Below are 12,977 nucleotides of genomic sequence, written 5' to 3'. Positions count from 1 at the left end.
TCTTGGTTTTTTGTATTGTGTTGTTGATAGACGCATAAAAAGGCTGTATTTACTAATTATATCTATTTCTATTTTATTTGAATAAATAAATATGATTCAAAATAAAAGCATGAAATACTTACTAATTTAATTATTATACTCATTACATTACAATTACTAGTTAATTTATTAATTAATTAATAAAAATTGCTAATTACTTATTAAACTTATTTCGTTTGAATAGTTCACGATTATACGTTCATAAAGAAACATGGATATTATTTGTTTCCACTTTTGTTGTTATTTCTAAACTCAATGGGGAAAATAATAAATAAACAGGAATGTGATTTTCTGCTTCATATTTTCAAAGCAACAGCTTTGTTTAGATTTGTAGGCTGATTGATCTGATCTTGGACCAATAAGCACAGGGCTGACATGAAAGTCGGGACTTCCGGACCAAGCTTCACCGTGATTGGTTTAAACTCGCTGTAAAAATACGTTTGTGCATCAACGTTTCACCAGAGGGAATTTTCAAAATCGAGAAGAGGCGCTCTGTGTGTGAGGCGGCGCTCAGTAACAGCAACCATGCAGAGACAAGGGTGAGTAAAAGCGTTTATTCAGCTCTGATAGACGCGCATGTGAGCGAGACTGTAGCGAAGATCATAACTTAATAAGTAGGACGCGAAGTAGTAACGTTAGGACACTAACCTGCGTCTCTAAACGGTCAAATCAGGAAGAAGGTATGTTCATGCTAAGCTAGCTGTGTACGCTGTAACGTCTAACCAAACGTTAACTTTCAGAGAGTCTAAATGTAGCTATATTCACGCTACATTTAGCCGAATCTGCGTTCATTTCAGTATTAAAACAAGAATTGACGCCTCGGGTGTGCCAAGTTGTCGCTAATGTAGTTTAAGATGAAGATTGACCATCAACCGGTTTTAGTCTGACGTCAACACGCTAGCAGGAAGCGAAACTATGGAGTTATTCTTTGGATTACTGGTGGGTTATGTGTGTGTCTTTGTGTGAGTGTGTGAGTGTGTGTGTGTGTGGGTCTGAGACTGAGACTAACAGTCCACGTCACTTGATTTGCAGCAAAGGAAAGACTCCTCGGAGGCCGGGACAGAAGAAAACCCACATAGAGAAAGACCCCGTCGGGGTACGTGAACGCACCTCCATCATACCGAGACACTACACACTGAATGAGGGACTTAACCAATCAGATCATGGAATATTAGAAGATATTGGAATCACGTGATGTTTATATGAGTGTACCAAAGTCCAACCGTCTGGAAAATTGTCTTCCAAGTACAAATTTTTGCATTTTGTCTTTGATGTGGGATAATCACATATTCACTATGGTTGATGTTGCTGTGGATACAAGATCTGCAAATGTAGTAGAGTTTGTTTGTTTTTTGCGATGTGGCTCACAGGCCTCCGAACCAAAACATCTAAACATTTGCATGTAAATAGGAGAAGCATCAGTGTCTGCCGCCCTCTCTGCAGGGGGCCGAGTGTCAGCCAGCGTGTTTCCTCTTTCAAATCAGCTTGTTTACACTCTGCTGAATGTTCCGTCTGCAGGTTTACTGTCGTATTCGGCCGCTCGGAGTGGAAAATACAGAATGTTGTGTTGAGATGATCAGCAGCTCTACCATTCAGCTGCACGCTCCTGATGGGCTCAAAGCAAACCGCAACGGGGAATACAAAGAGGTGAGTAAACAGGGGCTGAGCCTGATGCTCCGTTTGTGTAGTCAGGTCAAGCCTTATAGTAGTTTAGAGTCCCGCTGATGTACAGGGGAGGGGGCGTGGCTCCAGCGCCTGTGTGATGCCGTTCACACGAGTCTTTTTTCATTCTTCATCCTACAGACGCAGTACTCTTTCAAAAAAGTCTTTGGTATCAACACCAATCAGATGGAGCTGTTTGAGGACGTGGCCCAGCCGCTGATAGACGACCTCATTCACTGCAAGAACGGTAAGTGAGCCGCACCGCTTCTCCCATGAGCGACGACCAGTACCTGTTTGTTTAAGCTTTGTTGTTGTTGTTGTACAGATGTAGAGAAGCTTACATGACCCACCCTGCCCCCCCCCCCCCCCCCCCCCCCTCTGCTCACAGGTCTGCTGTTTACATACGGCGTCACCGGCAGTGGTAAGACCTTCACCATGACCGGCTCACCTGGCGAGGGCGGGCTCCTCCCCCGCTCCTTAGACATGCTCTTTAACAGCATCGGCCCCTACCAAGCCAAGAAATTTGTAAGATCTTTGTTGATGAAGAGTTTGTCTCATTGACTGCACAAGAACGGCGTTTAGGGATCGGAGTGTGACGATGACTTCATGTGGCGTTCACAGGTGTTTAAACCGGATGACAAGAACGGCATGGAGATCCAGAATCAAGTGGACGCTCTTCTGGAGAGACAGAAGAGAGAGAACCAGCCGACAGTGCCCAGAACCCCGTCGTCCAGGTAACGGCTCAGCTCAGAGACGTTGTGTTGGAGGCCTGTTGTCCTAGGGCTCGCCTGAAACTTTCTGCCCCGTTTCTTTGAATTTGTCCTCCAGGCAGAAGGCCGACCCGGAGTTTGCAGACATGATCCACCCAGAGGAGGCGCGTAAGCTGGACATGGTGGACGACGACTGCTGCTACAGCGTCTTTGTGTCCTACATCGAGATCTACAACAACTACATCTACGACCTCCTGGAGGAAGCCCCGTTCGACCCCATCAGACCAAAGTAAGAGACGCACACGCTGCACTGTACGTAGACGACATGTAGAGACGCTCGTGTCCGACACTTTCACACACCAACGGATAAACACCGATATCCACCTATTGTGAAAATGTGAACTACATACTGTGTGTGTGTGTGTGTAGTTGTGTCGTTATTCAAATGTGCTATGTTTTCATCAGGGGCCTTGGTGGAGGCATGCCTGTACGGAACAATGAGTCCATGTATGTGGGAGTGAAGACGTCACACGTGTTTGTCTATAGTGGTCACTTGGCTGTAGCCGGCTGTCTTATCAATCATTAGTGCATCTCCACCCCCATTAATCAAACCCCCCGTAGAAGCTTCTGTGGAGTAGCTGATCAGCTTCCTCGTGTTGTTGTTGTTGTTGTTGGGATGTGGGCTCTCTGGACACTCTCCCCCCCGCTCTGTGTGCAGACGACGATGAGGTCTCTGAATGGCTTAAAGCTTTAGTGTGAGAGCGGCTGCATGTTGTCTGTCCTCTCAGCCGTCTTAACGCTGGCACCATGTGATCCATTCCCCCGTCCTACTAAAGCCAAACACAATCTTGCATCGCGCTCAGTTTCCATATTTGTAAAAAGGAAATGTTTCATTTAACCCTTCCAGACCGCCGCAGTCCAAGATTCTGCGTGAAGATCAGAATCACAACATGTATGTGGCCGGGTGCACAGAGGTGGAGGTGAAGTCCACAGAGGAGGCCTTTGAGGTGTTCTGGAGGGGTGAGTGCTGGGTTTCTTTTCTTATCTCATGACAAAATGGATACCAATGCAGATGCAGCAGCTCCTTGTTGTTGTTTTATATTCCTTAACATCTCTCTGATGGCATCGATGCTCCGTCTGTCTGTAGGACAAAAGAAGAGGAGGATCGCCAACACGACGCTCAACCGTGAGTCCAGCCGCTCTCACAGCGTGTTCACGGTGAAGCTGGCTCAGGCGCCGCTGGACGCTGACGGGGATCACATCCTGCAGGTGACCGGCAGCTCCACCGCTTCATAGGCGTAACGTTTAGATCGCTCAGAGCCGGTTGATGATGTTGACAGCCTTTTGCCGCCATGCAGGATAAGAACCAGGTGAACGTCAGCCAGCTGTGCCTGGTGGACCTGGCGGGCAGCGAACGCACCAACAGGACCAAAGCGGAGGGCAGCCGTCTGCGTGAGGCCGGTCAGTGCACAGCTGCTTCCTCTCTGCCGTCGCCTCACTGGGCTCTCTGGTGTTTCCTGTAGAATGTGTGGTTCATGAACACATCTGTCATGTCTCTGCAGGCAACATCAACCAGTCTCTCATGACGCTGCGCACATGCATAGAGGTCCTGCGTGAGAACCAGATGTGCGGGACCAACAAGGTAGGAAAAGTTCCTTTGACCCATGAGTGGAGTCCCAGCAGGTCCAGTCTGGTTAACCCTTTGTCTCCCTGCAGATGGTGCCGTACCGGGACTCCAAGGTCACACATCTGTTTAAGAACTACTTTGATGGAGAGGGGAAAGTCCGGATGGTGGTGTGTGTGAATCCAAAAGCTGACGACTATGAAGAAACTATGGTAAGAGAGTGTATGGGTGTGTGTTATACTGGAAAGTGCTGTTCAATCTCACCGGTATACTGAAGATGAGATGGGTTTAGATCTTTCCTGAAGAATCTGAACGTCTGCATCCTTTAGAGCTCAGGGAGTGTATCTGTAAATACTTAAGTGTGTGTGTTTGTGTGTGTGCTGCAGCTGGTGATGCGCTTTGCAGAGATGACCCAGGAGGTGGAGGTGGCTCGGCCGGTGGACCGTCCCATCTGCGGCCTGGCAGCAGGACGCAGATACAGGAATCAGGCCTTCAAAGACGAGCTGTCGCGGCGGCTGGAGGAGCGAGGAGGCCCCAGCAACGCCGGTACGCGACGACGGCCACGCCGACGCTATGACGCGTTCTCACATGCGGCTGTCGTCTTATTGTTGCTCCTGACACCATCATTAAACTTTCCCTGAATCCCTTCTGACCCCTAGACGACCCGTCTCTGCTGACTCAGCTGTTTGAGAGCCTCCCTCCCCTGCCGCCCTGCGAGCTGGTGGATCCCGCAGACGACCAGACCATCCCTCGCCTCATTGAGGTTCTGGAAACGAGGCACCGCATCCGTCAGAGGATGAACGAGCAGCTCAGCAAAACGAGTGCGGCCACGACTTCAACACACGAGCTTCATGATTCATTCTTCTAGTTCTCGTTGCAGAGCATCCACTGTGCTCTAACATGAATCTGTCCGTCCCTGCAGCCACCACACTCAAGTCCATGCTGCAGCAGTTTGACAGCCAAGTGGGCGCCAAAGAGAATTACCTCCAGGATCAGCGGAGCAAGCTGAACGAGAAGGAGCGGCTCCTCACCAACCAGAGGGCCGAGATCGAGCGGCTGGAGAAGAAATCCAAAACTCTGGAGTACAAGGTGCCGTCTCCATAACAACCTTCCTCCCTCCCCTCTACGCCCGGTCTCCAAATGTGCTCTTAGCAGCTCCTCACCAGAATCCCCTTCTCCCCTTCCTCCCCTGCAGATCGACATCCTGCAGAAGACCACCGACATGTACGAGCACGACAAACGCTCCATGCAGCACGAGCTGGAGACGCGGGAGCAGCGGCTGCAGTCTGAGCTGTCGGACAGGCGGCGCATGGAGACGCGGATGCAGGGCATGGTGTCGGACACGCAGCACAAGTGGGAGAAGGAGTGTGTAAGTGTGGAGAAGTCACTCCCTAATGCTCCTTTAACATCGTCACTTGAAGTATTGCGGTCATAGTTTGAGTTTGTTCCCTGAAGCGTTCCCTCGGTGTGTGTTCCCTCGGTGTGTGTTCTCCCTGTAGGAGAGGCGCGTTAACGCCAAGCAGCTGGAGATGCAGAACAAGCTGTGGGTGAAGGACGAGAAGCTGAAGCAGCTGAAGGCCATCGTGACGGAGAGCAGCAGCAACGGCGGCGGCGGCTCGTCCACCGCCGGCCGCCCGGAGAAGCCGGAGAGGCCGGCCAGGGACAGAGACGCACACAACAACCCCCCACAGAAGAGGTCCGCCTCCCCGTCTGCCTCTCTCGTGAGTCATTTCATTCATTACGTCGTCTTTTTGTCATCACTGTCTAATGTCTAATGACTAGCTAATGATGCATGGAACCTGATATCTGTGTGTGTCGTCTTCACGTAATTCTCCCATGGCTGCCCTGACCGCACACACACACACACACACACCAGCCTCACAGCCGTATTCACCAGTTGTGTGTGTTTGAGTCTCACAGCCCTAATGTTTCTCATTGCTTGGCCTTCATTCGGCCTTCATCACTTTTTCAGGGTTTCAGCCAAACTCCTTCCCGAAAAATTCCCATCAATGTTAGGGCCCTTCAAGACCGATACCCCACCTCCTCCTCCTCTTCCTCCTCCGCCGCCGCCTCAGCTTACCCGTCTGTAGCCTCCTGCATCTCAGATTGGGAGCAGAGGTTACCCCTAGACCTCGATAGACTCCCGGGGACCCCCCAGTACGGGAGCCAGACCCCGGGCACGTGCAGCAGCGTGGGCCGCAGGAGGGGCCAGCTCTGGGCCCAAGAGAGCCAGACCCCCGCTAAGACCGTCTATGGGCTCGACCTGGAGTCGGGCACACGGGTCAGTGTCTGTGTGTGACAACCTGTAGATGTTCAGCTCCTGACATGCTGTAGTTCAGGCTTTGCCTCGAGTAGAAACGTTGTGTGTGTGTAGTGAGTCTGTCTGTCTGTTTGGGGGGGGGGGGGAGACAGGAAGTTGGCCCCCCTGGATGAGACAGACTGACCCTCCGTGCTTGTTAACATGTTCCTCTGCTTGTGCTCTCAGTAGCTCTGTCATACTTGTAGTCTCTCCTGTAGTCGACCTCTTGTCTGTTTAGATTCTAGACGTTTCTCCATCAGAGAGCAGAGAACACGATGTCTGACTCTGCTCTCTGAGTTTAACTCCAGTTTAACTTTGTCTGTATTAAAAATGCAGATACGTTCTTGTATATTTAAAGAGCTCAGCTTATTCCCATAGCAACGCCGCACATGGTTTTTAATCAGGCCGCTTCCTGTCGGGAGCTTTCTGCTTTAATGAGAAACCTGCCCACAATCCTGCCTCACTCTGATTGGCTGATGAGCGAAACTACAACAAAACCAAACGCAGCCGACAATCTGACTGAGCGACATCTCCACTTAGACTTCCTTTAGACGTCGACACACACACACACACACACACACACACACACACACACACACACACACACACACACACACACACACACACACACACACACACACACACACACACACACACACACACACACACACACACACACACACACACACACACACACACACACACACACACACACACACACACACACACACACAGAGAGAGAGAGAGCAAGGAAGAGTGCGACACACGCTCGTATCGTGCTCTTTGTGATCGTCACTAATAGTTTCACAAACTGAACTGAACGTTTCCACGGTGATGATGGAGTCAAAACAAAGAGCTTTAGGAGCCCACAGATGGTTGAACCTGATAGTAGAAGTACCCCTGGTTTCACTTTCCGCTCCTTCCACCTGATTAAAAACCACACTGCCTTCCTTTTTGCTCGTTCTGCCTGTTTGCTCTGTTTTGCATGCGTCTCCTCTTCACTCTCTCTCACTCTGCTGCCCTGTGGCTCTCTGGAGCAGCGTGTGGAGGTTCAGGTGTTACTGGAAGGCCAAATCTGTAGTTCCTGCTGTAATCTCAGGAGTGAAAGCCGCCCCGTGACTTCCAGCAGCACCTGACCTTTCCACCCCACATAACTCTGACTAATCCACCCCTCCCCCGTCTAACCCGCCCCCCCGTCCCTCTCTTGATCGCCCCCTCCTCCTGTCACATGTGAATAACGTGCCCTCTCTCTCTCTCACACCGGGCTCAGCAGCGGCCCCTGCCCGTTCACCAGCTGCACAGGCGCTCACACTCTGCGGGTGGGGAGAAATGGGTAGACCACAAACCGGCCTCTAATTTGGAGCTAGACACTGTCATGCAGCCAATCATACCCAACGCTGTCACGGTGTCGGCCCCCAGCGAGAAAGCTCTGTCTAAGTGCCACAAGTACGTGCTCAGGCACCAAGAGCTCGCCTCCGACGGGGAGATCGAGACCAAGCTGATCAAGGTAAAGACTTCTTTAATTCACTCCCTGCTCTTTGGTTCCTCTGATTATTTCTTTCTCTTGCATGAATTTCTCCTTTTTCCCCCATTTGATTTGATTTGATTTGATTTCACGGAGGGATTCCCACACACACACACACACCCACACTCTCTCCACTTGCCGCTGAGCGTTCCTCCCCCTGTTCTCTTTGGGGACGTTTGTTCAAGCTTGTGTGTCTCCTCAGGGCAACGTGTTCAAAACCCGCGGCGGAGGACAGGCGGTGCAGTTTACAGACATCGAGACGCTGAAGCAGGAGTGTCCCACCGGACCCAGGTAACCAGGGGCAACCACGGCTTTGAGGCCAACTTCAACAAGCTTCATCTAAAGTGTTGAATATGTATTTTGTGTACTCTAATTAACAGCGGGTCAATGTTTATGTTAAGACGATACTTTGTTTATAAATCTTTGTTTCCAAGTGTTCACAAAGACGTTTTTCTCTTTCAGTCGCAAGCGGAGATCAGCGTCTGCAGAGCGTCCGTCTCAGTTTGACGACACAGAAAACAGAGTGAGTGCAGTCGGCACTACATGATGCTCTATGCTTACGTGTCTGAATGAGTGTGTGTGTGTGTGTGTGTGTGTGTGAAGTGAAAGTGTGGCTTTTGCCGTGTAGGACACTTGAAGTATTGAAGTATCCTCAAAGTTTGATCGATGTGCAGCTGTGATCTTTACAAACCTTTCTCCTCCCCACAGGCTCCAGTGGTGACGAGTTCCAGCCAAGCCTATCAGAAGTGAGCAGACAGAAGAGCAATCTCCACTCTAAATCACAAACGCAGGATTAAAGACTCATGAATTTATGCTCTTTCCCTTTGTTTGTCTGTCTGTCTGTCTGTCTTCTCTCTCCAGGCGCAGGAAGCCGTGAGCGCCCGGGCCTCAGCGAAGTCGCTCTCCCTTTTTTAAAGCAGCGCCGTCATCAACCACCTATATATTACTGCAAGGCAACGATTGTTTAGATAATTCTTCTTTTTGTGCAGAGTGCTATAAAGCTGATAGAATAGCGAGGCCACCTTAGGCTGACCGCTCAGGCTCAGCTGATTGTAGAGCCTTCACCTGCATTTTGCTGAATCTTTGAATACTGACTGTAAATATGACTCATTCACGCTTTTTACCTTTTTGTCCTCACTCAGCTTCTGTGACGTGTAGCACTCTCTTCTACCGGGTGTAAATGAATATAATAAAACCAACTACAAGCGGCTGTGTAACTCTGTTGTCTCAGCTTTGATCCTGGTTTTATCTGTGTGTGTGTGTGTGTGTGCGTGTGCGCATGTTCATCTATCTGCTCTGTCAGGTTGGTAAGGTGATGATGAGTGCAGACAGAAGCCTTCAACGTGCTTTAATAGGACAGAAGAGTAGAACACACACCCTAACCACCTGCCTTGACTGCTGACCCGGTGACATCATCTGAGACATTTCTATATGATATTTAATCGTACAAAAACATTTGAAGAGCTTTTCTCTCTTTTACTCCTTGGCTGTAGAGAAGCCACAGTTTTACTCTTCATCAATGAGGTCAAAGAAAGAAACACTGAAGTTTTCTTGTTATAATTCACCTCTGACTGGATATTTAAAGTATTTTATCTATATATGTTTTTAATATTAAATATTGCCTTTTCATGTTTCCTTCTTTGTATTGGTTGTAGAAATAAACTTGAGAAAAAAAGAAAAAGCTTCAATGCTCATTACTCGTCTGATGTGCAGGTGTGTGTCGTGTGTGTGTGTGTGTGTGTGTTTGTGTGTGGATGCAGATCTACCAGAGTCACACCAGCAGAGGGACTAACAGCTAAAGTCCACTTCCACTTCCACTCCAACTGAGAGCTGAACCTGGTGTGGTTCTGTCAGTCATCTGAAGACGGCACAGGTCAGTCCAGCACACTGAGGGTCGGGGTTAGAGTCGCTACACCGCTAACATGGAGCTCAATATGAGACGTGCTACAATAATCATGCTCAGAGAGTCTCATAAAGTTTACCTAACAGGTGGAGCACACACACACACACACACACTTGCTTCTGTTTGCCAAAACCACTGTGACTCACTCGGCCCAGACTTAAAGGCCCATTTGAAGGCTTTGCTAAACACACAGGTTGTGTGTTGTGTGTGTGTGTGTGTGCGCACAATTGCCCGTCCGTGCAACATTCCTCACTCTGTCAACACAAATGTCCACACAAACCAAGGCTGTGTGTGTTTTGTCTCGCTGCTGCTGCTGGAATCCGGCGGCCTGCACTGTGATGCTCGTGGAAAATTAGGCCAGCGTGTCGGAAATGTTTGGGAATCGTCCTGGAGGAAGAGGGGTTTGGGATGAAAGTTGGAAAATTGGCTTCTGGGGAACTATAAGTGTCCCAGCAGGGTTGATGAGGAGAGAAATCTACAAAATTGGGCACAAAACTGCACAAGTTTAAGTAAAGTGAGCCCCACTTTGTCATGCAGTACACAGGATGAACAGCAGGTGGCACTAAACTCCTTTAGAAAGCTGGCAGGCATCATCTCACACCGCTTCCGATCAAACCTACTCTGCCTCCTCCTGAAACTGAATCTGTGTGATTTCTAAGAATAGCGGGAGGAAGCGTGTCGTCACAGTTCTCTGCTTTGATTGACAGTCTGAACGACAGTCCTCCGCTGGCGTAATTGCAGTCGTCTGCACTTAGACAGCTTCCCCCGGTCGCTCTGTCGTTTGAAGTTAAACGCTTTCACAGTGAACGCCCGCACAGCCGCCGTGTGGAGGTCACCGGTTGGCTGAACTGCTTTTCTGCCTGGATGACGAGCTGTCATTAACGTCTGCTTGATGCTTAAAATGCTGCATTCCATCGCTTCACAGCAAGTCGAGCTGAAAAATCTGAATCTAAACGCTCACTTGGGTTCACTGCTGACGGTAATTTGCTTCCTGGAAATGAACGAGCAAATCCATAGGCTGTATTTAGTGTCTTTAGCCTGAGAAAGTTCTTACCTGCCGCTCTCTGCTGTGTTTAAAAGGTCACGTTTATTTAATTGATTTCCTTTTTCCTTTCAGATTTCACTTTGATTTCAGACGTTTTCTGTCAAGTGTCTCAAACTTCCACTTGTATAAACGTCTTTGTTCCTTTTATTATTTCTGACTCTTTTGTTATCATCTTTTGCTAAAGTTTTGAGGTCGCGGCTTCGTCTCGTCCAGCAGTTGGAGCGGCGGTTCGTAGGCGAGAGCCGGTGTGATCTCGCTCCTCTCCGTCTCGGCCCTCGTGTCTCTCGTGACTCTCGTGTCTCTCGTCCCTTGCCTGTAGAAACATCGACCCTTCCTCCTCCGGCCTGTTTACCTAGGCGGCCTTTAAGCGGCGTGTCGGAGCAGACGCCACATGACAGCGCCGCTCCACTAAACGGCTCCTTTTTTAAAGTCAAACACTCTCTAATGGCTGCTTAAACACGACTCCTCTTATCTGTTGTTGGCCGGGTGTTTGCTTTGCCACGTTGTATCAGAGCGGTCAGCCTGTGTGTGCTCACTGAGTGTGAAAGCGAGAGATTGCTAAACAAAGGCCTTTATTTTGTGGTATGTTCCGGTGTACAGTGAGCTGCAGATCCACGCTGACACACAGGTCAGGAGGCTGAAGACTTCTCTTCGTTGTCCTTCATCCTTACCTCACATGGACACAAAGGTGAGGCTGCCATTCTGGTTGATCTGCCTCACCGTGTCTGATAGGAGCTCCATTGTTACTCTGATAACAGACGCTTTCCCTCTATGGCCTAATACACAAGCATGACTACACACAAGCATGAAGCAGTGTGTTTACATGTTTGTATCTGTGTGTGGCTGCACTGTTGACACCAGACCTTCACTTCAGCAGGCTGTGACTACAATTGTGGGCATTGTTCATTAAATTGTCAAAGGAAATGTGCACTTGAATAGTTTCTCTGACCGATCATCATCATCATCATCATCATCATCATCATCATCAGCTCATCAAAAGTCATGGAATGTCTCTTTTCCTTTTCTGCTGTTGAGTTTGGTTTGATTGGGTTTGGGGATCAATAGAGTGCCTGACCTGGGGGCGGAGCTACAATATGGTACAGGACCAAAGTGTGTGTGTGTGTGTGTGTGTGTTCCTTGATACAAAACAAACAGAAGTTGACTTAGTTCCTGTGGACAAAGGCAGTTAGGACACAACCCTCCAAACTGATTTAATGTAAACATGTATGACGTATAAACATGATACACTTGTAGTTGGGGTACGAGTGCCTGATAGATTTGCAATCACATCCTCTAAGTGTGTGTGTGTGTGTGTGTGTGTGTGTGTGTGTGTGTTGCTGAGGTAAGACTTAATGTGGCCTGTGGAAATCCCCCTTATATCTTCCTCTCACTATTAAAGGCTAAGGCAGAGCCTTTGTGTGTATTTGTGAGTGTGTGTGTGTGTGTGTGTGTAAAGCTGTTACATCCTCTGCAGGAGATCGCCTCTGTTTGAGCTTGTGTACCTGCTCTGCCTGTTGATCTAGCTAAAAGCCTCTCACACACCCTCTACACACACACACACGTACACACACACACACACACACACACACACCTCCAGCATGTGTACCCAGTTTAAACACACACATTAATAACACCTGTAATGTGGCTCTTTGTCGAGTGCTTCCACAGGTTCAACATCGACCTCAGTGTTTAATCTTCCTGCACAAATGAGCGTCACTTCAAACGCAAACAAATGTTTTGTCACTTTCTGCTTCCTCCCATGTTCACTGAGGAGGAAGAGGAAGAGGAGGAGGAGCACACAGACACAGCGAGTGTGTGTGTGTGAGAGAGAAGCTGGAGTGTTCAGTCAGCGTTTGTAACCTCAGTGTGGTGTGTTTCAGGTTGTGTGTGTCTCAGCGTGCGGTTGTCTTTCTTCCTCTCTCTTCCTCACACAAATCTCTTTCACTTCCTCTTCATTTGGTTTGAAGTCTGTAACTGGAGGTTCTGCTGTCAGTCTGCCAAAGATCCGTAAATCATAAGACACAATGATGTAACTTCAATCAGACGGCGGCCCAGCTGATCGTTGTTATTCTGACATGAACTCAAACCTGCACTTCCATCCATTTCTCCAACCACTACCGTGTGATCCCAGCTTCTGCCACTAGGTGTCAGTGTGGTCCACAGATGCGTG

At 49.0% G+C, this 12,977-nt stretch overlaps 1 protein-coding gene across 7 annotated transcripts; it reads left to right on the top strand.

The window, feature by feature from the left end:
* The first annotated feature begins 493 nt into the window (after positions 1–493).
* LOC143004403 (kinesin-like protein KIF23) lies at positions 494–9,444 on the top strand. Of its 7 annotated transcripts, none has more exons than XM_076155253.1 (24): positions 494–578; positions 1,072–1,135; positions 1,558–1,686; positions 1,843–1,948; positions 2,090–2,226; positions 2,323–2,435; positions 2,530–2,700; positions 2,877–2,918; positions 3,319–3,431; positions 3,559–3,680; positions 3,770–3,872; positions 3,974–4,053; positions 4,128–4,247; positions 4,422–4,581; positions 4,695–4,856; positions 4,958–5,124; positions 5,231–5,404; positions 5,535–5,756; positions 6,008–6,316; positions 7,608–7,841; positions 8,062–8,150; positions 8,322–8,382; positions 8,568–8,605; positions 8,721–9,444. In XM_076155253.1, exons 1-24 carry the CDS (start codon positions 565–567, stop codon positions 8,734–8,736), a joined length of 2,946 nt encoding a protein of 981 aa, XP_076011368.1. In that variant the 5' UTR covers positions 494–564; the 3' UTR covers positions 8,737–9,444. The 7 variants fall into 7 exon arrangements, with proteins under 7 accessions (XP_076011368.1, XP_076011367.1, XP_076011370.1 ...); XM_076155252.1 differs by having other exon boundaries at positions 7,605–7,841; XM_076155255.1 differs by lacking the exon at positions 2,877–2,918.
* The last annotated feature ends 3,533 nt before the right edge of the window (positions 9,445–12,977 follow it).

This window comes from Genypterus blacodes, unplaced genomic scaffold, assembly GCF_046128005.1.
Source record: "Genypterus blacodes isolate CSIRO-AG114 ecotype Tasmania unplaced genomic scaffold, CSIRO-AGI_Gbla_v1 ptg000067l_1, whole genome shotgun sequence".
NCBI lineage: Eukaryota > Metazoa > Chordata > Actinopteri > Ophidiiformes > Ophidiidae > Genypterus > Genypterus blacodes.
Note: the sequence above shows the minus strand (reverse complement) of the source record. Positions and strands in the feature narration are given on the sequence as shown.